The 23,726-nt window shown below is 38.1% G+C and overlaps 1 protein-coding gene across 1 annotated transcript in view; it reads left to right on the forward strand.

Annotated features, from left to right (window-relative positions):
* The window catches only part of PARVA (parvin alpha), a 35,566-nt gene extending 12,600 nt beyond the window's left edge, over positions 1–22,966 (forward strand). Inside the window, exons 5-13 of the mRNA XM_072422284.1 lie at positions 2,864–3,004; positions 4,853–4,968; positions 9,095–9,153; positions 11,246–11,265; positions 11,372–11,433; positions 11,777–11,845; positions 13,384–13,485; positions 15,925–15,997; positions 16,087–22,966. Coding sequence (XP_072278385.1) covers positions 2,864–3,004; positions 4,853–4,968; positions 9,095–9,153; positions 11,246–11,265; positions 11,372–11,433; positions 11,777–11,845; positions 13,384–13,485; positions 15,925–15,997; positions 16,087–16,163 — 719 coding nt within the window. The 3' untranslated portion in view covers positions 16,164–22,966. The remainder of the gene's footprint in view (positions 1–2,863; positions 3,005–4,852; positions 4,969–9,094; positions 9,154–11,245; positions 11,266–11,371; positions 11,434–11,776; positions 11,846–13,383; positions 13,486–15,924; positions 15,998–16,086) is intronic.
* The last annotated feature ends 760 nt before the right edge of the window (positions 22,967–23,726 follow it).

Below are 23,726 nucleotides of genomic sequence, written 5' to 3' on the forward strand. Positions count from 1 at the left end.
AGCAAAGATCTCCTGGGGAGGTTAAATAATACAAACTTGCCCATATATTCCTGACAGAAGCTCAGGGAGCATCAGCATTGACATTTATTGATAGAAGGGATTGTTGGTGTTCAATAATGAGCACAGCTTTGTGTTATGCAGCACTCATAGTACTTTATATGTGTCAAATTATGCCTGGCATAAAGGCTCATTAAATACTACACCTTGAATAAGCTGAGTGTATGGATTCCTCATTATCAGCACAATTATTGCCTTTCTATCTAACGTGTCCATATCATTTAATGAAACCTATGAAGTCGTTCATCAGCTCTGTAACCTTCCAGTGACCCGACGCATAAATGCGTCCCCCGAGAAGAGGCATGCTTTATGTTTCATCCGTTATTTCCTCAGTAAAAATGTTAGTTACATCTTTTCAAGCTTGTCTCAGAACCCAGCGACCCTGTCTGTGCTTAATACTAGGCTCATTGATTTCCAATACAGCATCTTAGTCAGTGGATAAAGGAGGATGCGAGTACGTCTGGGCTTTTAGCCTCTCTGCCTCCTTCTCACCGTTCCTAGCCCTCAGATCTTTTTATCTTTAGCCGCACTGTCCGGCTCTTCATCCTGCCATCTTGCTGGAGCCCTCTTAGCATCGTGCCACTTCATGCTGACTTTAATGTCAGCCGTCTGGAGCCCTCGGCTGTTTGGTCCACAGCTATGCTTCAGCCATTAATACGTCAGTCCTGTGCACCTTACCCCGTACTTAGAGATCTTGGAACATAAATCCCTCCAATAAATGAACCTAAACCTGCAGGCAAACACCTGCAATGGAATGTCCTTTCACTCCCCTGCCAGCGCCAACATCTTTACCCATCTTCAGCCATCCTGATTGTCTGGGGCTTTGTATTGGAGTTCATTTATTTTGAAGTTTAATGAATGTTCCTTCTATAAAAGGATTGCAAACAGGCAGGTAAGTTTGTTTTATTGCAGAATAGACGGAGCTTGTCTCTTCTGCAATAAAGAACCTGCTGTATTGCAATTTAAATGCAACTAGCATGCAATTGTGTTTACAAAGGATGTGCTAAAACGAGCAGAGAACAGAGAGATGAGCACATTAGTTGCTGCTCATTCCTTGTCCATTCACAAGGCTGGGGGTGGAGAAAGAATCCAGGTAGTCCCCAGGTTACATACAAGATAGGGACTGTAGATTTGTTCTTAAGTTGAATTTGTATGTAAGTCAGAACAGGTAGAATATTTTAATAAATGCAATTAGGACAGATGTTTGTCCCAACATATTATTAGGCAGAGAGGTGTCAGTTTTTGTATACAATCCTCACTGTCAATCACCAACAAAGCAAAACAAAAAAAAAAACTTTATGGAGCCTAGACATTAACTTCTGGAGCAAGCTGTGCTTTGATATCTAAAAAGAAACAGCTGCAGAGTTTGTCTTGGTCATTAAAGAATTACAAAATGTTACAAATCACCCACAACATCAGCTGTGTTTAGCAAAAGATTTCCTCTGCAAGTCATACAAACCACCCCCTCAAACCTTCCATCCTGCACAGGAGCAAGCAGCCCGTTCATATCTAGGAGGCGTCCGTATGTTGGATGTCCTTAACTCGGGGACTACCTGTATCAATGTCTTCCCTAACTGTAAGTGGTGTCATGCACCAAGACAATATTATAAACTCTTTGACAGGTAAAACAGCTCCCAAACTTTCTGGAAATTGAGCTATTTGGATAAAGTTCAGCTTTCAAGTTAAATTCCAGAGAGCCAGCTGAATTAAAAGTGGAAATACATATATGTAAATTGTTTTTCATGCTAAAGGACTGTGGGTCTGTTCAGGTAGTTTTGTGTTCCTTGGTTTACCCGCCAGACTCCAGTGTAAGTCAGTGATCTGTGCCAAGGCTCAGAACCACTCTGACCTAATCATATTCAATACGTAGTCATTTTAGAATCTAGGTGGTGGTTTGGCAAACATTTACCAACTATAGTACTATATACCATTATAGGATGTCTTTCTATTGGTGGAAAATGTGCACTAGGATCAATATAAATGTAGAGACATGGCAGAGCACCAAGGTAAACATTGTGGTGTTTGCCACCTTTAAGTTGGAGGGGCTACAGACTAAATAGAAACTCTATATACATCTATATAATACGTTATACTAGTTCTTGCAAATGCTTTGCCAGTATTGATAATGATCCTGGTTTAACATCTTCATAAGGTCATCGGCTCCGAAAAATTAACCTCAGAGCCATGATCCATGGGAATGTCAGTACAGTTCCTTAAGTTGACTTTTCAGTATATTTTACAGGTCTGCAGTGATAAATTCCTGACGTGTTTCAATATACAATCATCATTTTTAATTAAAAAGCTATACCTGGGCTCCAGTCATGTGCCTATTCTTTAAAATTACCATCAGTCTGCTGTAGGCAGAATGCAACATTGGAACTTTGTAGCAAGTGTTAAATTCACATTACTGAGCATGCATGTACTGAACATTGGTCTGGAGCAGTGTTTCTTAACCAGGGTTCCTCCAGAGGTTGCCAAGGGTTCCTTGAGCAATGGGCAACTTGGAACCTCTCAGGTCAGTTACCACTCACACCAATGATCTTTTTGACTATGTGTAAGGGTGACATTCTTCCACTGGCCAGCAATGTAATAGGAATTCTTCCCACTGATCACCACACTAATATACTGTGAGCTGTGGATATAGGAATTATAGCCGGGGTTCTCTGAAGACCTAAAAGTTATTTCAAGTGTTCCCCCATGTTACAAAGCTTGAGAAACACTGACCTGGGTTCATTTTCTTCTGAGGTCCATTCTTCTTGGTCCATTTTCTTCTTACAAATTAAGCGCCTCTTGTTGTCATATATAGAGAAGCTGGAAGGGGAGAAGCTGAACGTAGCAGAAGTGACACAATCCGAAATCGCTCAGAAGCAGAAACTCCAGACCGTCTTGGAGAAGATCAATGAAACCCTGAAACTACCACCGAGGAACATCAAATGGAACGTAGACTGTAAGTTCTGCTTTCTGGTATTTAAAATAATTATTTTTAGGATATTTTTTGTTTGGTTAGGTTTGAAAACTAGCAATACTAAAATAGATGTTGCTGACTTTTTCCACCTTGTGCTACATTCTCCATAAATCCATCAGTTGGACTATTCTAATGGCTACAGTAGTCCAACAGATCTAAAAACTCAAATCAAAAATCCAAAAATCCAAAATCATTGGGATCTATCAGAGCCTAGGAATTGATCATTTAACCAGACCAACCAAATATGGGGTTAGGGCACTCAGACCCTTTAATTACTATTTATACCATCATGGCTTTCTTTCTACTCCCAGTATATCACAGCTCTTCTAGAATTACCCAATTTATTCTGTCATTACAGATCTAAAACTGCACGTTTCTGGCAAACATACCAGGTGAACTATACATTGAGGAATAAATCACCCCTATATACTGCCCCCTTCATACCTGCTATAAAGGGCACATATTTTTACTTCCAATTAGTCTAAATTTAGAATGACCAAATATGTCTGTAGCAAAGAACATTCAATGTCATATATTATATTATTGGTATAGTATGCACAGGTGCACAGGCGATGTCTTTATAGAAGGCTTCAATTATAGAGAAACCACATATATATATTATATGTATATATAAATGTATATTGCTTGTATATATAAATGTATATTGCTTGTATATGATTGTATGGAATGCTATATAAATGTCTGGGGAATTTACTTTTCGCTGTTAGAAAATAATCCTTCTCAAAGGTTGAGCCCAACTCAAGACAACACATTTTGGTGCTGAAGTTGAAAGAAAGATCAGGGAAACAAATATATTTGGGACCTTGGGGTAAAAGTAAGCCTAAAACTTGCCTGGCCACTGGTTGAGCAGCCAGAATTTAGAAAATTTTCCCCCCAACCTTCCTTTTAAGCCTTAAAAAAGCCTTGATAATAATGCCCCCATAGGACATCCATAATGCTTCGATGTGTTTAATGATCATTTTTTGGAGTGTCAACCATTCTTCAATGCACTCCTTTTCTATAACCTTTAAGTAGTTTCCTCAAGGGCCATGTGGGGTACCATGGGTCACTGGGGAGCTGCCTCGAAAAGATCTGTGACATCAGATTGGTGTTCTCATCTACTTTGGGGATCCAACATTCCGTTTTTTAGATTCTTATTCTATGTTTATCTATTTTCCTCCTTAACTACCTGTGAGGGAAGGAAGTAAAGCAAAATCTTCTGTTAGAAGAACATAAAGGTAAATCTACCTAATGGGTCCACAGAGAGCAGAAGTTGGATGAAACTTTTGCTCTTCTTGAGTCCATCCATAACTACAATATTTTATAACTTGGACTTTGAACAATAATTGTTGGCTTCCCCAATGGTTCCTTGTCAAGCAGCATAAATCCCCCTCTCAGCTACATTTGCTAATCATCCTTAAGTTGTCTGAAAGGACATAGCAGTTGGCACTTAATGGTGTCAAAGGTTAACTATAAGACCCCATTAATTTTAAGTATTGCTCCTGCCTTCACTTGTAATAAGTGAGCCATTGATGAGCATCTCCAGTGACGGGAGGAACTTGTTACTACAAAAATAGATTTCCAACAAAGACTTTTTTTTTCCAATGTGGAGTAATGGAGTGGAGAGTCAAAATACTGTAGAGGTTGGAAGATAACCTCATCATATATCTAGGTTAAGGCTCCTGCATGGATAGGAAAATATAGAGCGATGAAAGGGTTGAAATACTTATCTGTCCTGGATTTCTGAATTACTGATCCAGAACAAGCATTAGTGAAGTCAATACCCCTATTTCCTTTAATTTTTCCAATAAATTAATTTGTATTTTGCAGCTGTTCATGCCAAGTCGGTGGTGGCCATTCTTCATCTATTGGTTGCCTTGTCCCAGTACTTCCGGGCTCCAATTCGGCTTCCGGATCATGTCTCCATACAGGTTGTTGTTGTACAGGTATGTAAGCCTCGGAATATTTCTGAGGGCATGAGATGGTGCTGTTCTTGGTATTTAAAGCTAAACAGTCTAACCAAAATCTCTCTATACAATAAATAATTCCTATTTTTGAGTAGGGGCATCTAACAGAAAGTGACACTTACCTTAATCTTGGGCCCAAAGGAGCCATCATGTTGTTCTTCTTCTCTACCACCCTGGAATGTGGGTGACCACCCGTTACGTACATTGCAAGGGATGGCTGTGTTAGATCTGTTGGTTGTGGGCATTGCAGTCTGTGTCCTATTATGATAGCAATGTTCTGATGCCACCAAAAACACTACAGAACACTTAATATGAGACTACATTGCCCACAACAGGCAATTCTAACACCAATATCCTAAAGAAAATGGGTCCCCAATTCCCAAAAGTGTTAGCTATGTCATACACGGTAAAGTAGCCATTGATCACCAGCCCACTGGAATTTTCATGGCTCATATCGAACAATGGCATTTCATATCAATATCCACAATCTTCCCATGTTTGAAGGGACCCATCACGAAAATACCACCACAGACCTAGCTTCCCTTGACAAAGTCCAGCTCTACCTTGCATGTGCTACCCATGTGTACTACAAAGCCTTGTATTGTCAGGGAGTGCCATTTGGACCAGCTTTGGGCTCTTAATTGGATCACAAGGGTATTGTAAAGTGCTAATCAAGAAGAACCAACCGGGAAACAATTAGGTTGACTCATATTTCCCTTACAAAGAGCCCAAGTTTATTAAAGCTCTCCAAAGACTGGAGAAGATCCAGCAAACCTGGGGTGGATTTCTCAAAAATCATTTGCTATCAGTTAACAAATATTTTAAATACTGCACAAGATCTATTCTAGGTTTGATGGATCACCCAGGTTCTCCTAAGATAGTCTATCTTCTCCGGTCTATATTAAATCAGGACCAAAGACTTGAGGTAACAGCTATATAGTTAGCGTTACATATTTACATAGTCAGTTCGGTTCACAAAAGACATCAAGTTCAACCACTAGGGAAAAAAACATATCCCAGATAATAACCCTATGGATATAGTTAATCCAGAGGAAGGCAAAAAAAAACACTGGTACAATTTGCTCCAACGGGGAAAAAAAATCTTTCCTACAACCACAATTTATGTTTCAACTCCAAAATTGGCCATTGACTATATGCGTCTTCTGTGTGCTGTATATTCCAAAGTGTTTTGTTTATCCATTTCCAATCTTGTTCTTAATACTTCAATGCCCTTTACTGTTAAACACCCAAAGCAATTTCAAACAGAAAATGTATTAGATTTCTAAAAACTGCATGAAAATTAATGTATTTTTTTTCTCTTGCACCTTGGGTGAGATTCAATTTGGTTAAATTTTTCTTTTTTTTTTAGTGACCTCTACGTCTGATGTGCACAATTAATGAGCGATACACTTGTTGCCTGCCTCCCAACCTGATTATCCCCATTTGTACGACTATATTGAGATGTGCACTAGCTCGCTTGACACTTAATAAATAGCCAGCACGTGGGTAATGGTCTGCAGAACACGCTGCAATTAGCCTGTCAGATTTGATTTACTACAGAGTGTATCTGATTTTAGGTTGGAACAGGAGCACATAATGACTGCGGTGTGATGTTTGTTAATTTTAAGCATTTAAGGACAGCCACATCCAAAACTATTTGTTTTTCATTACAATATCATCTTAAGATGAGTTTCCTATTAAATAAATATATCATTTCTTTTCTTTTGGTGGAATTATGAAAAAAAGCAAGGGAATTTCAAGCATAGGGTTGTCTTGTACACAACTGTAATCCAGAAAAACAGCGCTGTGTAATATGTTGGCGCTATATAAATCTTGTTTATTATTAATAATAATAATAATAATAATAATAATAAATAATTAATAATAATTTTTAATAACAATAATATTAAAGTGTGCCCTATAAAGTGCAATGTGATATTTTTATAAACTAAATTTAAAATTTAGGAAAATAGCAGCTCGTATCTTGCAGAGATTATTTGTGACAGTGATAAATTTCCAAACACATACATCCAGCAAGATAAAAATCTCAGACATGTCATCCTGATAATACAAGCAGCTTATAATTACAGGGTTCAGTAACCCCCTTATGCAGTATTGTAGGGGAGTAAGAGTTGATTTTCTTTGAATATTGCAGACAGTTCTGCTTCTTCAGAACCATGGAGGTCCATCAGTACAAACCAAAACCCTAAAAATACAGCACAGTCCATTTAAAATGGAAGGGTCCTAGGGTCAAATTTACTATTAGTGCAGAAGTGGGGATAGGAGGGGTCGGTACAGATTTGGGCACCAAAGGTCTACAGGCTGTCATGATAGATATACAGTGCTTTGTTACCCAAAAATCCTAAAATTAAAAGGTTTATAGGGTAGAGGACACTTCCCCCACCTCCTAGATTGTAAGCTCTTCAGGGCAGGGTCCTCTCCTTCTCCTGCTGTGTCACTGTCTGCTATTTAAAATCCTTATTTAATGTACAGCGCTGCTTAATATGTTGGCGCTTTATAAATTAATATTAATAAACATTACACCGCAAAACAACTGACTTAAAATCCAAGGGGAGGGATGGGGAGAAAAGTGATTAAAACCAGCAAATATGACCCTGGATGCACATCGATTTCCTCAAAGGTATAACTTTTTTTAAATTTTAGACTCTATACGGCTCTTGAATTATGATAGATTTTTCTGAAAGCTGGAGAATACATTCGGCCTGATTTATTAAAGCTTTCCAAGGCTGGAGAAGATACACTTTCATCAGTGAATCTGGGTGATCCAGCAAACCTGCAATGGATCTGGTCCAGCATTCAAAACATTTACTAGCAAATAGTAAATATCTTTAAAGAAATCCATTCCAGGTTTGCTGGATCACCCAGCTTCACTGATGAAAGTGTATCTTCTCCAGCCTTGGAGAGCTTTAATAAATCAGGCCCATTGTGAGAACTGGATGATGGGTCAGAGCATAATGGCAGGTCTTGTTTGTGGCATGCAATAGTTAGTACTTACTAAAAGTGGTCCAAGGAAGGACAACAGGGTGAGCACATTGTCCACTTGCTTCATGGAATCTTCAAAAATTAAAAAAATTGATTGGTATCCAAGCACATATTTGGCACTTTGATCTCCCCCACCCCATCCCTCCCCTTGGATTCTGGTTTCCTTTCTTCATATACCTATAATGGAGATGTGGCATCTGCATATAGATATGACACGTATGATTGGTATTTGTATTTTCTTTTTGTTGTCTGTGTCACCCTGCAGAGATTTGCCTCTTTGCCCTTTTGCCCTGGTCCTTGTCATTAGAACAGTGAATGAAAGGAAACCCAAATTTTACAATTGTCACCAGAATGGTTAGAGATGTGACAGCTTTCTATGGCTACATACACACGTGCTATAATTATCGTTGGAAATGAACGATTAATGACCGATCGTCCGATAGTTGTTAACACAAAAAGTGCACAATGACTGGCCAATGACGACAACGAACGATGAACGTCGCTGGAAATAAACGACCATCCCGGCAGATCTGATTGGGCAACGATCATTCTCTATCTATTGTGTGTACGGTTGTTCAGTGATCGTAGATTGTTCTGTGATACACTTTCTCCTTTACATGTCACATCCTGCATCGTTCAAACGATCGTATCTAGCTTGTGTGTACATTATTGGTGGATTATCTTTGAACAATCCCATTGTTACAGCATGTACAGAATTGTGCACAATAATCGTGATAATCCTTGATCGGTTCTTTTCTAATGATAATTTTTGCACGTGTGTACGTAGCCTAAGAATGGAGTTTTTATTACATTTGTATTATTAATATTACTACTAAACAGGATTTATATAGCGCCAACATATTACACAGCGCTGTACATTAAATAATAATTGCAAATAACAGACAGATACAGACAGCGACACAGGAGGAGGAGAGGACCCTGCACCGAAGAGCGGGCATGTGCGTCTGCTTGCGTACAGATAACTCGTTGATGTTTTAAAGATGTATATGGGACTTTTAGGGAGTTTTTGTTACGTGTGTGTAGCATATGTGATAAATAATGTTAATTCATCACCTCCATGTATGTCATTTCTCCTGTACAGAAGCTGGATGGAATGTTGCAGTCACGCCAGATTCAGGAGGAAATCACCGGTGACACAGAGTAAGTAATACCTCCATATAATGGGTTACAGATGTCTGTCTCATGCATTGATGACAGTGAGGAGCGGTGATGGTGGAAAGCCACGCTCCTTGCACTGAACAAGAGAAATGAACGTAACGTAGGGATGAGGTTAGGGAAGAGCATAGGGGAACTGTTTCAAACTTGTTTAGCATTAAGCACCACGAAGAAGTGAAGTCATTGTTCACAGCTGTACATACATGAAAAAAAACTGCCTATTGTTATTCATTTTAGTTTGTAGGATATTTTATAATTGGCTTTGTGAATCTCTGTGTCATTGCAGTATTCCAGACGTGCAGTAGACTTATTCTCTGTGCAGGAGCTTCCTGTAATAAAGACCAGTCACTGGCTCTCTTTCTCCTTGTGCAGGGTGACTGGTCTTGTACCCGCCCCTTTTAGAGTGGGTGGAGCTTCTGGGTCACTCCCACAGGTTTTCTCTCTGCATGGGTTATGAGCAGCACAGTAATAACATCAGTGCTACTTTTATGGCAATACATGGGTTTGCAAAGACATTTGGTTCACATCTGAATTCATATGTTTTGTGCCTAAAGTTCAGTTAAAGTGGATGTAGGGCCAAAACTTTTTTTCTTTATTTTAAATAATTTGAGGTTTAGACCTCTTGTCAACTTTTGGGTTTTTACCCTTCTCTATTCTATTGAATGATAAAAAAGGCTTTGCTAAACACAATTTAAATATATGTTTATCTTATTGTCTACTATTTTTAGCCCCGATGAAGGGGTGTAGATCCCCGAGAAGTGTTGGCTACATTTTAAAAAGCTTTCTAAATCTGAAAGAATAGAATAGAGATGAAGCTGTTGCTGTCCAAAAAATGTCTGACAGTGTTTATGAACTGAGAGAGAGATACAAAGTAATATTGTTACTTTTATATCTGCTTTGTTTCTTTGATTTATACAGCAAAGAAATGAGCTTCTTGTCAATCAAAGAAACCTGACAAGAAAAAAAAAAACCTAAATGTGTTCTGGTCTATGAAGGATATGCAAGTGTGAGAACTGATTTAAACCAGCGGTCGCCAACCAGTGGTCCACGAGAAAACTTTGGTGGTCCACAGAGAAATGTGGACATTATTTGTAACTTTTATGTTTTATTATTAATAAAACAAAATTAATATTCTAATCAATTCCTATATTCTGAATGACAATTTTCTCCTTTATATTGCATGAAGTTCACAAACTTTACTAGAGATGGAAAAAAAAGGGAGGCGCAGCGTGACGTCAGTGTAGTGTTAAATTGTATGAGGCAACCGTTACCGAGCCGTACGCTTCAGTATTGTTTCCACCATTACAACAGTCTCCCCGCTCCGCCAATACCGATTCTTATCCCATTGTTTTATTTGTTTGTTTCTCAGATGCTCCTTTAGGTAAGTATGACCTTAGCTGTGTATTTTCTATAACTTTTATTTTTAATGGCATCAAATAGTTTGACTTTGATAACTATCATTTCTTGTTATGTCTTAGATTGGAATGCAATAAACCCAAAATGAGTGAGAAAAAGCAAACAAATATTTTGCATTTCTTTAGTAATACCAAAGATAATGCAACTAATGATAATAGTAACAATAGTAATACTTCACTTAACCGTGAGCAGATCAATGAATCAGAACCGCCACAGTCCTTGTCAGCACCATTCATAAGATTGTTATTTCACAAATAAATTTATCTTTTTTATAAAAATTAATAACAATGGTCCGCAGGATTTAAAATGATGAATTTAGTGGTCCACGAGGTCCGAAAGGTTGGCGATCGCTGGTTTAAAGCAAAGACCCAGAACAATAGCAGAGCAAATAACAACTCTTAAGTTTCAGGCAGGTAAAGGCAAAGCATCACCCCACTCAAAACTTAAATTCCACCTTTAATCTTCTGATCTACTAAACAGAGCTCAGATACTCTGCAGAACATGCGTGCAATTGCTGTACTCATCATCTGTCTATGGACAATCAAGCCGGCTTGTTTTTCCTATATTTGAGCTAATAAATAATTGCGTAGATATAATTGTTTCTAAAGATGTTATGATCTAAAGATGATTTTTAAAATGTTTTTGTCTTCTCTCCCCAAAGGGCTTTATCAGGCAGACATGGTAAGAACAGATATTTCTAAAACATGCCTTGCAAAAATAGATTGCATGATACATGTTTTATGGAGCTCAGTGCCTTTTATATATTTTCTTTATTTTCTCGTTACAGAGAGAGATGCATTTGATACACTTTTTGATCATGCACCGGATAAACTAAATGTAGTGAAAAAGGTTAGATATGATTTTTTTTTTTTTTACTGTGCAATGGAATTTAAAAAGTTTTTGTAGTATAAAAGAGTACAAAACAGTATAACTGAAGGGAATTTAAGCTAACTCATAGAACTCAGGAAGTCCTTTGTCATGTATGAAATATCTAATAATAAAACATATATAAAGCTAACACTTGGTATAATCAAATTTTAGAATGTACATACACAAATTTTTAGGTATATTTAGGTAAGTATTAATTATTATAAAATTGACCCCAAACCATTTAGTTTCTCTTCTAAATGTATTCAGATAAACTTTGCATTTGGGCACCAAACATTCACAGTCTGCATCATTCTTCTTTTAGACTTTGATTACATTTGTTAACAAACACCTCAATAAGCTGAACTTGGAAGTGACGGAGTTGGAGACTCAGGTGAGATATAATGTTGGTTTAGTTTGGCAAGAGGTCATTCATGATCTACCTGCCAATCACAGCCATGTGACATTGTTGCCATTAATCCGCAAAACTTCAGTTTAGCAGCTTGCAGCATCACCAGCATCCCTTTAGTTGTACTTATTCAGGCAATCTATGCATCCCCAGCACACTGCGTGCAGTGTGGGGATTAGCGAGTGTGTCCTCCAGCCAATGAGTTGGTTGGTTCCTGGTCATGATCCTCTCCTGCTATTGGCTGCGGGTCCTATTAAGGCCTCTCTAGCGCTAGGCTCTGGTTGCTGGATTCTCTGCATGTGACCTGTGACTTCATCTAGATATACTTTGCTAATTGCCTTTCCAGATTCCTGACCTCAACCCCTCTTCTTGTTCTCCGCCTGACACTGTCTTGACCTTGTTTCTCACCAGCTGTCGGCCCCCAGCCCTTACCTGCAGCTTACTCTCCTTACTGGTATTCCTGCCTACCCAATACCTTATTACTGGTTTTACCTTCACCGTAGCCATCTGTTCCTGGTTACCCCAGGTTGGGAGAGGCTGTGGGCTGCAACCTGGTGTTCTCTCCGCAGTCTGGTGACCACTAGGGTTACTGGCCCATTACCCCTTAGGGGTGCACTGTCGAGAACAAGGATTTATTAAAGCTCTCCAAGGCTGGAGAGGATACACTATCACCGGTGAAGCTGGGTGATCCAGCAAACCTGGAATGGATTTCCTAAAAGTAATTTGCTATTTGTTAGCAAATGTCTGAAATCTTGGACCAGATCTATTCCAGGTTTGCCAGATCACCCAGATTCACTAATGCAAGTGTATCTTCTCCAGCCTTGTAGAGCTTAATAAATCAGGCCCAATGTCTCCTAATAACCTAACTCTCAACAAAGGTATACTAACCCATAAATACTTCTTTGCCAACTCTTTATTTATGGAGTCAACCAGTTTTGATACCCAAGTGGATGACCTCCATGACACCCCTCATGACAGTTTTCACAACTGATGATTGGCTGCTGAACCCCAAATTCTGTACCATGGTTTCCTAGACTGATAAGATCCATTCTGAGTAAGAAGGCTGTGAGGGGAACTGAATAGGTAACTTTGCCAAGGAGATGGCTATTACTCAATATTACTATTGGTCTCATGTTAGGGAAATGGTGGCCCATCATTAGTGTCAGTGGGAGAGACAATGGCCCTGATTTTTTAAAGCTCTCCAAGGCTGGGGGGAATACATTTTCATCTGTAAAGCTGGGTGATCCAGCAAACCTGAAATGGATATTCTGAAAGTCATTAGCTATTTGTTAGCAAATATTTATAAGCAAATATGTTTGCATATGTTTCTGGACCAGATCCATTGCAGGTTTTCTGGGGTAAAAAAAGATCTCTGGTTTGATTATACTCTCTCTGCTATGCTTTGTAATAGAGCCTAAGTGTACTTATCCCTAACTAACTTATGGCCTGGAATTGCAGGTCTAATGATTTATTTTTCCCATTAATATTTTTTTGTTTGATATAATGTTTGTGCTTTTTCTTAGTTTGCAGATGGAGTGTATCTGGTTCTGTTAATGGGTCTTCTGGAAGGATATTTTGTTCCCTTGTACAATTTCTTTCTGACTCCTGAAAGCTTTGAGCAGAAGGTAACCATGTATTCTAATACAGAGTGGATTTTATAACATGTATGTTACATTGTCTTTGTTGTTTCAGCAAACTTACAAAGAATTTTATGTTACACTTTAAAAATTATATAGAAAGTATAAAAGGAAACCCCAAACTTTCTGTGAAGCAATGTGAAGTACATCAGAAAAAGTTATTGAAATGCCACCCAAAAAACATGGTGTTAATTCTTCATTTCAGAATTTAGGATTCGCGGCCATCTCCCATTGCCTTGGAATAATAAATAAATGATTTGAGTTTTAGATTGTGTTGGAAAATGCTAAATGGAATTTTAAAGTGACCCAGTCATCAAACTAAATGATTCCTACAGAACCATACTTGTAAAAGAAAACTTCCAAAGCTTACCTCTGCTGTTCCCTGTGCAGCTGAAAGCCTCTTTGCTCCTCAGAAATAGTCCTCCAATGGAAACAACATTTATGGTCACCCCTGGGTTCCCCCCAGTTCTCACTGGTTCCTCAATCTGTTTTATTTGTTACATGGAGGTCAGCAGCAGGAATCAATAAACCTGATTTAACAAAGCTCTCCAAGGCAGGAGAAGATACACTTTCATCAGTGAAGCTGGGTGATCCAGCAAACATAAAAGTCATTTGCTATGTGTCAGGAAATGCTTTCAATCCTGGACCAGATCCATTCCAGGTTTTCTGGATCACTTCAATAAATCATACCAAATTAGTGATAAGGGGGCCAGGAAGATGAAAACCAAAAGTGATGTTCCCCATTAGGAGAGCATTTCTGAGGATCGGAGTGGTTTTTGGTATCCCCAGCAGCAACAAAGGTAATTCCTACAGACTACCCAAAATTCTTTTCTTTTTTTAAATGTAAATTTTTATTAAAGATAATACCATATACAACAATGCAGAATCACAAAAGAACAAAATACAAAAAGAAAACAAATAATATACAAAAACAATATAAACAATAAGAAAAAGCTAGACGTGTCCTCAATTCCGCAACAGAGGGCAGATTGGGTGATTTCCAATGTACGGGCATGAGGCATCTGTAAGAATATGTGTCAAAAGAGCCTTCCTTGGTTTAGAAAGTTGGGTAATGGGGACATTCAGCAAATGGGTCGCCGTATCTAAACTAATAGAGGCCAACATTCTTTCCTAAAAGATTGGAGGCTGTTGTAGCCTCAGAGGCCCAATTTATGGTAATTGCCATGGTTTTGCAATGTTCAACAAGCTTACATAAGTGTGATGGTCAGATCCCAAAGAATATCTACTAGTGTTGGTCGAATATCTCACTATTCGATTCAACAGCTATTCGATTGAATAGAGCGATATTGTTCAGGTGATCGAACATCGAATTCGAACACCATTAAAGTCAATAGGGGGGAAATTCGGGTTATTTTTCGGAACTATGTAGAACTGCAAGAGCAATCAGGGGAGCAGAGCTGACACCTCCCCTCTCCTGATTACTCCTGCAGCCCTAGGGTAACTATAGTATGTGTTCTTGGATAGAGATTCTCTATCCAAGAACCCAGGAGTCCCACGGGATCCCCAGGCACTGGAGGTTAAATGAGGACAACTCTCCCCATTTATTCACCTCTAGTGCTCTGTGATTGGCTGCGGAAAGGAAAATCCTAATAACACTTGAGCTGTCATCAGGGTTTACCTTTCCTCAGCCAATCACAGAGCACTAGAGGTGATGAATGGGGAGACTTGCCCTCATTTACCCTCTAGTGCCCGGGGATCCCACATTGACCGGAGGATCGTGAAGCCGTGGGAATCATCTTGTCATTGTGGGATAACCTGTAAAAAAATAACAGTTAGTTACACAAATCACACACATTCAATAACTTACTTTAACATTAAACCCTTTTTTTTAACACATTTTTTTACACACGAATTTGAAGTCAAATCCTGTGTTTTTCGAGTCAGGTCTATCCAAATTCGAACAGCCATATCCGGGTTGAATATAAGTACAGCCGGAATTCAAACACCAACACAATTATCCACATACCGTATATTTTGTGTTTTATTAAGGATTTCTATTTCAATTACTCAACCAGCAAAATTTAGGTCACCCTAAGAGCGATATAAGGGATTTTTATGGAAATAAATATCTAATAAACTTATACAGATGAGATAGCCAGGTAATCCTTGTAGTATATACTGCGTGTTTCATTTTGTTCCCTTGTACAATTTCTTTCTGACTCCTGAAAGGTAAAATACTCAATAGGTAAAATGTAGGTCAATGCCCCCAAGAAATGTGCAAGCAGCCCTAATAAAAGCAGAAGATTATCAATTGTCCGTATGTTTTGTCATGCTGGAAAATGCAAGCAACATGAACAACATCTTGAAGTCTTTAGACTGAATATTGAATACCAAAATCCATGTAGGAGGTTTTTTATCTTATCCTTGAACTGTTCCTTGGATGAAAATCTATTTTCTTATTGTCAGGTCCTCAATGTATCATTTTCATTTGAGCTCATGCAAGATGGCGGTCTAGAGAAACCAAAGCCAAGGCCGGAAGGTTGGTTATTATGTTGTGAAATTACTTGTTTTTTTTGATGTTCTTTGAATGAGTTTCTGACCTTGTGGCTTTTCCGTTCTTACCTACAGACATTGTCAACTGCGACTTGAAATCCACTCTCCGAGTCCTGTACAATCTCTTCACCAAGTATCGAAGCCTGGATTAAAAAAGCACTCAACCTGCAGAAACCACAACTCCAGATCATAATCCGACGCCTATTATCTTAGCAGTGTTTACTTAACGCTGGCAAAAAAAGGGAACATTTTTGTAATAATGTTTTATTTTTTATTATAAAAGGTCACTTGCAAAAAAAAAAAAAGAAAGCATTTCAAATTAGCAAGGGCTTAATTAGTTACCCTACAGTATAGGGATGAGCTATTAGTCCGCAGTATTAGGATGGTGGCCAATTTTCGAGAATTACTTGGACATTGGCTGCTGGTTTTTGTCCCCATTATAACTTTTATCAGCAAGGTTAGCCTACCCGGAACTCAAAGGGCTCTCTTTATAAAACAGGGAATCTGGAACATTCCCTAGTGGGGATCAGTTACCTCCCTTGAAACACATGGACCTGGAAGATTCCCTGTTTTAGAAATAGAGCCCTATCAGTGCAATATATATACTTTCACATGCTTAGTCTCTCGGTGTAAAGTTAAAAAAAAATGCTGTTCAGCCAGAATTGCCAAACTTCCTGTAATGTTCTGACAACGCTGATTGTGCTGCACTGAAATTAACGTTGTCAGCCCCACTTCAGTTCTCCTGGTCTACAAAACATTTCCTTATGGTCATATTTCTGCAGAAAGTTGAGTTTTTTGGGTTTCTGGCAGATCATTTGGTATTATTCACTATGTACAGCAGAGACAAAAATGAAGCAATGTGCTTGGATTGCAGATATGTACTAAATACGTTTTTTTATTTTGCTGAGATATATAATAAGTGTCCATTATTTTCACAAGATGGAGGTTGGAGGCAAAGGTAGCACACTCTTTTATTTATTTGTTATCACTACATTTCATATTTTTTATGGAGGAACAATATAAAATGATGACATTTTTGGTGTGCCTTTTACATGAAATTATTTTAGGATGGAAAAGATATAAAAGAAAGATCATATATATAAGAAAATCCCAATTCTGCAATTCTTTTTATTTTCTATGGTAATATCTGTCATTAGTAAGGACCACATCGAGAAGAATTTATTTCATTTGTAGGAAAACAATTAACCTAACTTTGATTCCCCTTGCTTATTGATAGCTGTATTGAATTAGGGGATCGATGTGCGTCTTTAGTTTCCAGACCACAGAGGGAATTTTTGTGGGTGCAGCTGATTCAAAATGTGTAAACATTTTCACAATATTTGCAGTGAAAGAGCTAAAAAAAAGTACAAAAAATAAGATAAATTATTATAAAAAAAAGCGTTTATTGTTACGATTTTGCAAAATATAATAATACTTTAAAATGGAACTCCAGAATAACCCCCCTAAAGCCCCTCCTTTTTTATTAAGAACATAATACATGTTTCCCAAAATTTTCTAGCTGATCCAGTGATGTCTGGGCAGCTTCTTCTTCTTCCAGCGGCTACTGGAGACGACTATTCTTTCTAGACTGAGCTGAACAACTCTATATTATTAATATTCTAGATATTAAAAATATTAATATAGCACCAACATATTACGCAGCGCTGTACATTAAATAGGGTTTTTTTTTATAGGAAGGGAATCTATCCTTAGGAAAACGAACAGGAGTTTGCTTTATTCTATTAGTGTTTAATTGAAATCTTATATTCCCTTTTAACTCCCATACAGAAATTTTCTGCAGAACGGCATTTTTTTTTCACCACCGAATAAATGAAACCTGCAGCTGGTTACTGCTAATAATATAATAGATTTAGCAAAACGCCACTAATGAATAATGAGTGCAAACCTCAAATTACCCGCTGGGAGAATTAAAACAGAGAAATGTATATATATGAAAAATCACGCAGCGTGCCATTAATCTACCTCCGATACACAAACACACATACGGCCTATCGGAGGCTCTCAAATCAAGATCCATAACCGTGTCATTAACCCCCGCAGGGCCTGTCAGATGGGTTAATTACCAATCATGTTCCCGTGTGAAAAGGTGCTATGTTTATTCACGTATTACATGCAACAAATGAACTACACAGGCCATTTTATAATAATATAGCAGTATAACGCCTATTGTGATAATTGCCGCATAATTTTGAAAATTAGCTGCTTTCCATCCACCGTTAATGCTCTCTTATTTCCTGCATTCTTTTATGAGTTTTTTTTTTTTTTGCTATTTTGACACTTAGGGCTGAAATTATTTTTATATGCTTTCATTAACCACATGTATTTATTTATTTTTTTAATACTTGGTCTTAATAGAACCACAATTAAGAAGATATTGGATTAAATGATTTTTCTCCGCGTCTCGTATATATATTGGTGCGGTGCGTCACTTAACTTAGTTTTATATTATTTGCAGCGTATTTTAAAGCTTTTTAGTTAATCCTTTTTTTTTTCTAGAGCAATGGAAAGAATATTACTGATTTTTTAAAGCTGACTTTTATGAACTAAACATATATTAAATACAGGTTTAAAGGGAGACACAACTGTAAAAAAATTACTTTATTTCATTTCGTTTGTTTTGATTCTGGCCATAAGCAAGCCAATATTTTGGTAGCAATGCTGCCATGAATTTGTGACATGAACAAGTTTTAGCTTGTATAGTAGTCATGTGACCATGCGTGTTATTTCCCAAAATGCTTGCAATTGTTTGTTCTCCAGCTGGTGTGCTCACTTGGGAAGGTGGATGTTGCTGATTGCTGTTTTTTTGGTGTTTTGTTCCCTTAATTCTTATGATATTCATCCTATTTACCTTTGAGTTGTATGGGCATTGCAGAACTGCACATAACAACACTTGGTTGGTTCAAGACTTGTATATTGACTTAACACTGCTTGTAATGGTAATGTTAGATTGGTGAAGCAAGTATTTTATATTCTCCTTATAATAGGCTTGTCCTTTAGAACAATGGGCCGGATTTATTAAAGGTCTCCAAGATTGGGGAGGATACACTTTCATCAGTGAAGTTGGGTGATCCAGCAAACCTGGAATGGATTTCCTCAAAGTCATTAGCAATTTGTTAGCAAATCTTTTCAATCCTGGCCCAGATCCATTACAGGTTTGCTTGATCACCCAGCTTCACTAATGCAAGTGTATATTCTCCAGCCTTGGAGAGCTTTAATAAATCAGGCCCAATGTCTCCCAATAACCCGACTCTCAACAAAGGTATAATAACCAATCAATACTTCTTTGCCAACTCTTTATTTAAGGAGTCAACAAGTTTTGATACCTAGGTGGATGACCTCTATGACACCCCTCATGACAGTTTTCACAACTGGCGATTGGCTGCTGAACCCCAAATTCTGTCACATGCTTTCCTAGACCGATAAAACCCACTCTGATAAGGGGAAGTGAATAGGTAACTTTGCCAAGGACATGACTATTACTCAGCATCGTCACTTTGTCACTTTTGTTAGCATTGTCTCAGATTTGTCAACTAGTGCCCCCTATTGGTCTCACGTTAGGGAAATGGTGGCCCATCATTAGTGTCAGTGGGAGAGACAATGGCCCTGATTTATTAAAGCTCTCCAAGGCTGGGGAGAAGACATTTTCATCTGTGAAGCTGGGTGATCCAGAAAACCTGGAATGGATATTCTGAAAGTCATTAGCTATTTGTTAGCAAATGTTTACAATTCTCAACCAGATCCATTCCAGGTTTGCTGGATCACCCAGCTTCACTGATCAAAGTGTATCTTCCCCAGACTTGGAGAACTTAAATAAATCAGGGCCACTGCCTCATGTTTGGTGTAAATGTTGTAAGTGCCATAAATTGCTCCCTATTGTTGGGGTCAGCAGCAAAAATATTTGGACAGTTGGAGTAATAGTGCACCAAGGGCCAGTTAAAGGAAAGCAGAGGGCCACCACTTTTACTATGGATCATCCCACAGCAAAGCGTGCCAAGAAGGAATTTTGAAAGCAAAATGCTGGGTTTGCACTGTGTATATGAGAATTAGAGAAGTCAGAAACCACAAAAAGTTACAGTCGACAGCTTATACTAACACTTATCACGTGCAGAACCAATGTTCGTTGTTTAACCAACATCTTCCAGGATAATATCAACTTGTCAAAACAATGAAAGTTGAACTTGACCTGTTGCTATAGCTTAGCACTACTTGTCTTGTTAATAGTTATCTCCTGGTTTCAACAAATCCTACCAATGAAAACAGAACAACTGTTTAAAAGAACCTGAAAATCTGAAGGACTGCATTGAATATTGTCCCCATGGTGTCAATATTTTAGATAACATCGGTCGGGATCAGGGATCTGTTCAACCATGGGATGTGACAAGCACGTGGAAGTTCAACTTGTAGTATATTCACATATAGATCGGGGATTAGGAAACTATTCTGGGCAAAGTGAGGGAACCTTTCATTGATCTAACCCTTTGAAGAAGAAAAATAATGCTGGGTGATACTAGAAGAGGACTTTATTACAAAGATAGCACTTATTAATTTAGATTGGTATTTTCAAATTTAATTTGTTTATAGTGCCAAGAAGTAGAATTGAGGTTGAATCACCAAATTACAAGTTTTATAGCTCATTCGGGTACATGAACTTCAGTGCATTAGGGGGACCGGTTTGCTGACCACACTGGCAGATGAAATCAAATTAAACTATGACACTTTTATTTCATAGTTTACTTTTATTACCTAATCAAGATTTCTCATTGGCATATACAAATATAAGGTGGTACCTTGGTATAAACCCTTAATCCATTAGAGATCCTTGGATTTAAACCAAACAAATTTTTTACATAAGAAATAAAAGGAAATGAGTACTCCATTCCCATGGAAAAAAATCCTACTGTTATTGGCATATTATACATTAATGGGGCTGTATAGAATAATTTAAACACTGCCTAATACTAAAATACAAAAGCAATTAGATAAAATAAATGAAAACTTAACCTCACTTTACCTTGCTGAGAAGAGTCGAGTGCCAACTAGGATGGTGCTGAGAAAGGAGGAGGAGATGTTATGGAATTCACAGAGAGTTATAGCCCGGGTTGTTCACTGAATGGCGTACTGACGCTCGTAGGCAGTCGTGGCTTTGTCTCGAGAGAGGTAAATAAGGGTAACGCGCGGTGTTATGACTTATTTTGACCCATACAAGTTCTAGCACAAAGGTTGTATACCAAGCAAAACTTTTCGTGTCCAAACAGGACCAAGTTGGACTTATTCCAAAGTGGACTTATACCGAGGTACCACTGTATTTATTTTCTCTTCTGCCACCACAAACCCTGATGAAGGGGAGCTGTTGACCCCCTGATACGCATTGGTTTTCCGCACACCCATCTACTTGTTTGGAATAAATTTGTATTTTATACCTAGAGGTTTAATCTCAAATTTGCTTCTTTGTATGACAAACCGAAGTGACCTTGAGAATGCGTCAGAGCTTTACACATACAAAGCCTTATAAATGAAATGGAAGTGTTAATTATTATCACTAGGATACCACCAGTAACTATTATTCCATTATTATATGATTTATTTTCATGGTGTTACTGATCTCTAGGTACAGTCTTCAACAGGAGTTTTGTTTGATTGTTTTGTTATAAATATAAAGATTTTAATACACAAAATGGAAATTATTCAGAAATCCCAAATATATACCTTTCCTTATAATACAAGTGCTTTGGGTTTTTTCAATGCATGTGCTTTGGCCACATGATTTTTGCCAAGGGAGGAATAAAATTTAGATACAGCTGCTGAATGGTTGTTTCTGTTTGACACGATCACATGACCTCTTTTAGAGCAGATCACAAGGTTTCGGCACTTAGTCACATGACTGACACCAACGCATAGATTGTAGATTTGATAGACAGAACCGGGGAGGTGCAATGACTTGGAGCTAGGTCTGTAGGAGTTCTTTAATCAAGACAAAGTAAAAGTCAGGACAATCAAAAGAAAACTTTGATCTTTCCCTCATCCCTTTACAGTTTAGAAAGGAAGAGGAGTGACAATAAATGTTTTAGCAAAACGTATGTGATTAGGCTTGGCCAAGGAAAAAACAACAGTCCGCAGAAACCCATAAGAAGGGTGGGATCATTGTATCTAGGTCCTGTTGATACGGATTTCTTTATATAAAATAAAGAAACCTGTAGTGAAGCCAGGAGGTTGGCATTGACTCCTCTTATTCAAAGTAACGAGTTCCTTGGCTGTCACGTCAATCAAATTAATATTTAATCTGACCAGGAATGAATACGCACATTAGGAGCCCTTCTTTCTTCATTGCCTTGATCATCGTTCCTGTTCTAGATCATTAGAGTTGATTTACTAAAGGAGTTTTGGTTGTTTCCTTTGCAAAGTAAATGATCAATATGTGAAGATAATTCACTTAACTTTGATTAAAGGTGAAAGTGCTGACTTTACCCATCCATGTGTGCAAGGAAAAATCCCTAAATGGGTATTCTTTGCTAAAATAATTTTCACCGCATTCTAAGTGAATTATGCTTTGCAGAGTAATCTGTTTCTTTAGTAAATCAACCCTAATTTTTTAAACGGCATTGATACCAGAGACAGCCAAGCAACCTCAGACAACGTTCTTTTATGAAGCCCAGATATCTGACCTAACTTTTGGTACTTGGAATCTTGTCCAGCCATCTGGGGCCATATTGGAAAGTGATCCTTGGGCGTCTTTTCAGATATTTGCCACGTTTTGCCAGTTATACTCTGCACCACAACCATGAACTTTATCACATTTTGTACTATGCTTTGATACTTTCTGCTTACATCTGTACATTTTATGTTGCTGCCTGGATAATGAAGAAAATTATATTTCTACTTTGTATCACAGAATGTTCTTTTTCACCAGAATAAAAAAAAAAATATTCATTTATGACTTTCTGTGCTTTTTATTGGCCTTCAGCAATACAAGACTGACTTTCAATGGTAAAAAATGAATAGTATAGTTGCCTTGGAATTCTATATATTTTTCATGTTGTCCCTGGTAATGTTTTTATCTGCTTTTCTTTTTAATTCCGGCATCACCCAGGGCCATCATTTATTTGAGATGGTAGTTTAGAGATGGCACAAGCATGTCATGTCTGTTGTGAACATTTACTTCCTGGACTACAATACAATAATGTAAATTTTGGTGTATGTGCAGTATTGGTTGTGTTCTTACACAAATCAGCCCAGCTGCAGCTTCCCAACTTTTGACTGCAAAGAAAGATGTTGCAGCCTGATCACTGGAGGAGTGGAAATTGTGCAAATGTTTCCTCCTGCCTGCAGCAGACTAATGACAGCTTTTTAGAGATTAGTTTTTTTTTTTATAAAAATGATATGGTTGCTGTATATTGTGATATGTAAGGAATTTATTTATGCAAACTTATAACGATATCTGCTTTACGGTAGGCTCGGACCTGCTTCAGTGATCCTGGCATCTTGACAACCAGTTGGTCACTTGCATGGCGGCTCTGGTTCTCAAATAACCAGCTTCCACACATTTGGCAGCTGATAGCAGTGAGCTGTACTAGTATCGGCTCCTAATCATTCTGTATGGCTGGGCTGTCAAACTCTGGCTCCAAGGGCCAAATCTGGCCCCCAAAGTCCTTTTTTTTTGGCCCCCAAAGGAATCCTAAATGTGAACTGCAGCTGGC

The sequence above is a fragment of the Pyxicephalus adspersus genome, chromosome 9, assembly GCF_032062135.1.
Source record: "Pyxicephalus adspersus chromosome 9, UCB_Pads_2.0, whole genome shotgun sequence".
NCBI classification, from domain to species: Eukaryota; Metazoa; Chordata; class Amphibia; order Anura; family Pyxicephalidae; genus Pyxicephalus; species Pyxicephalus adspersus.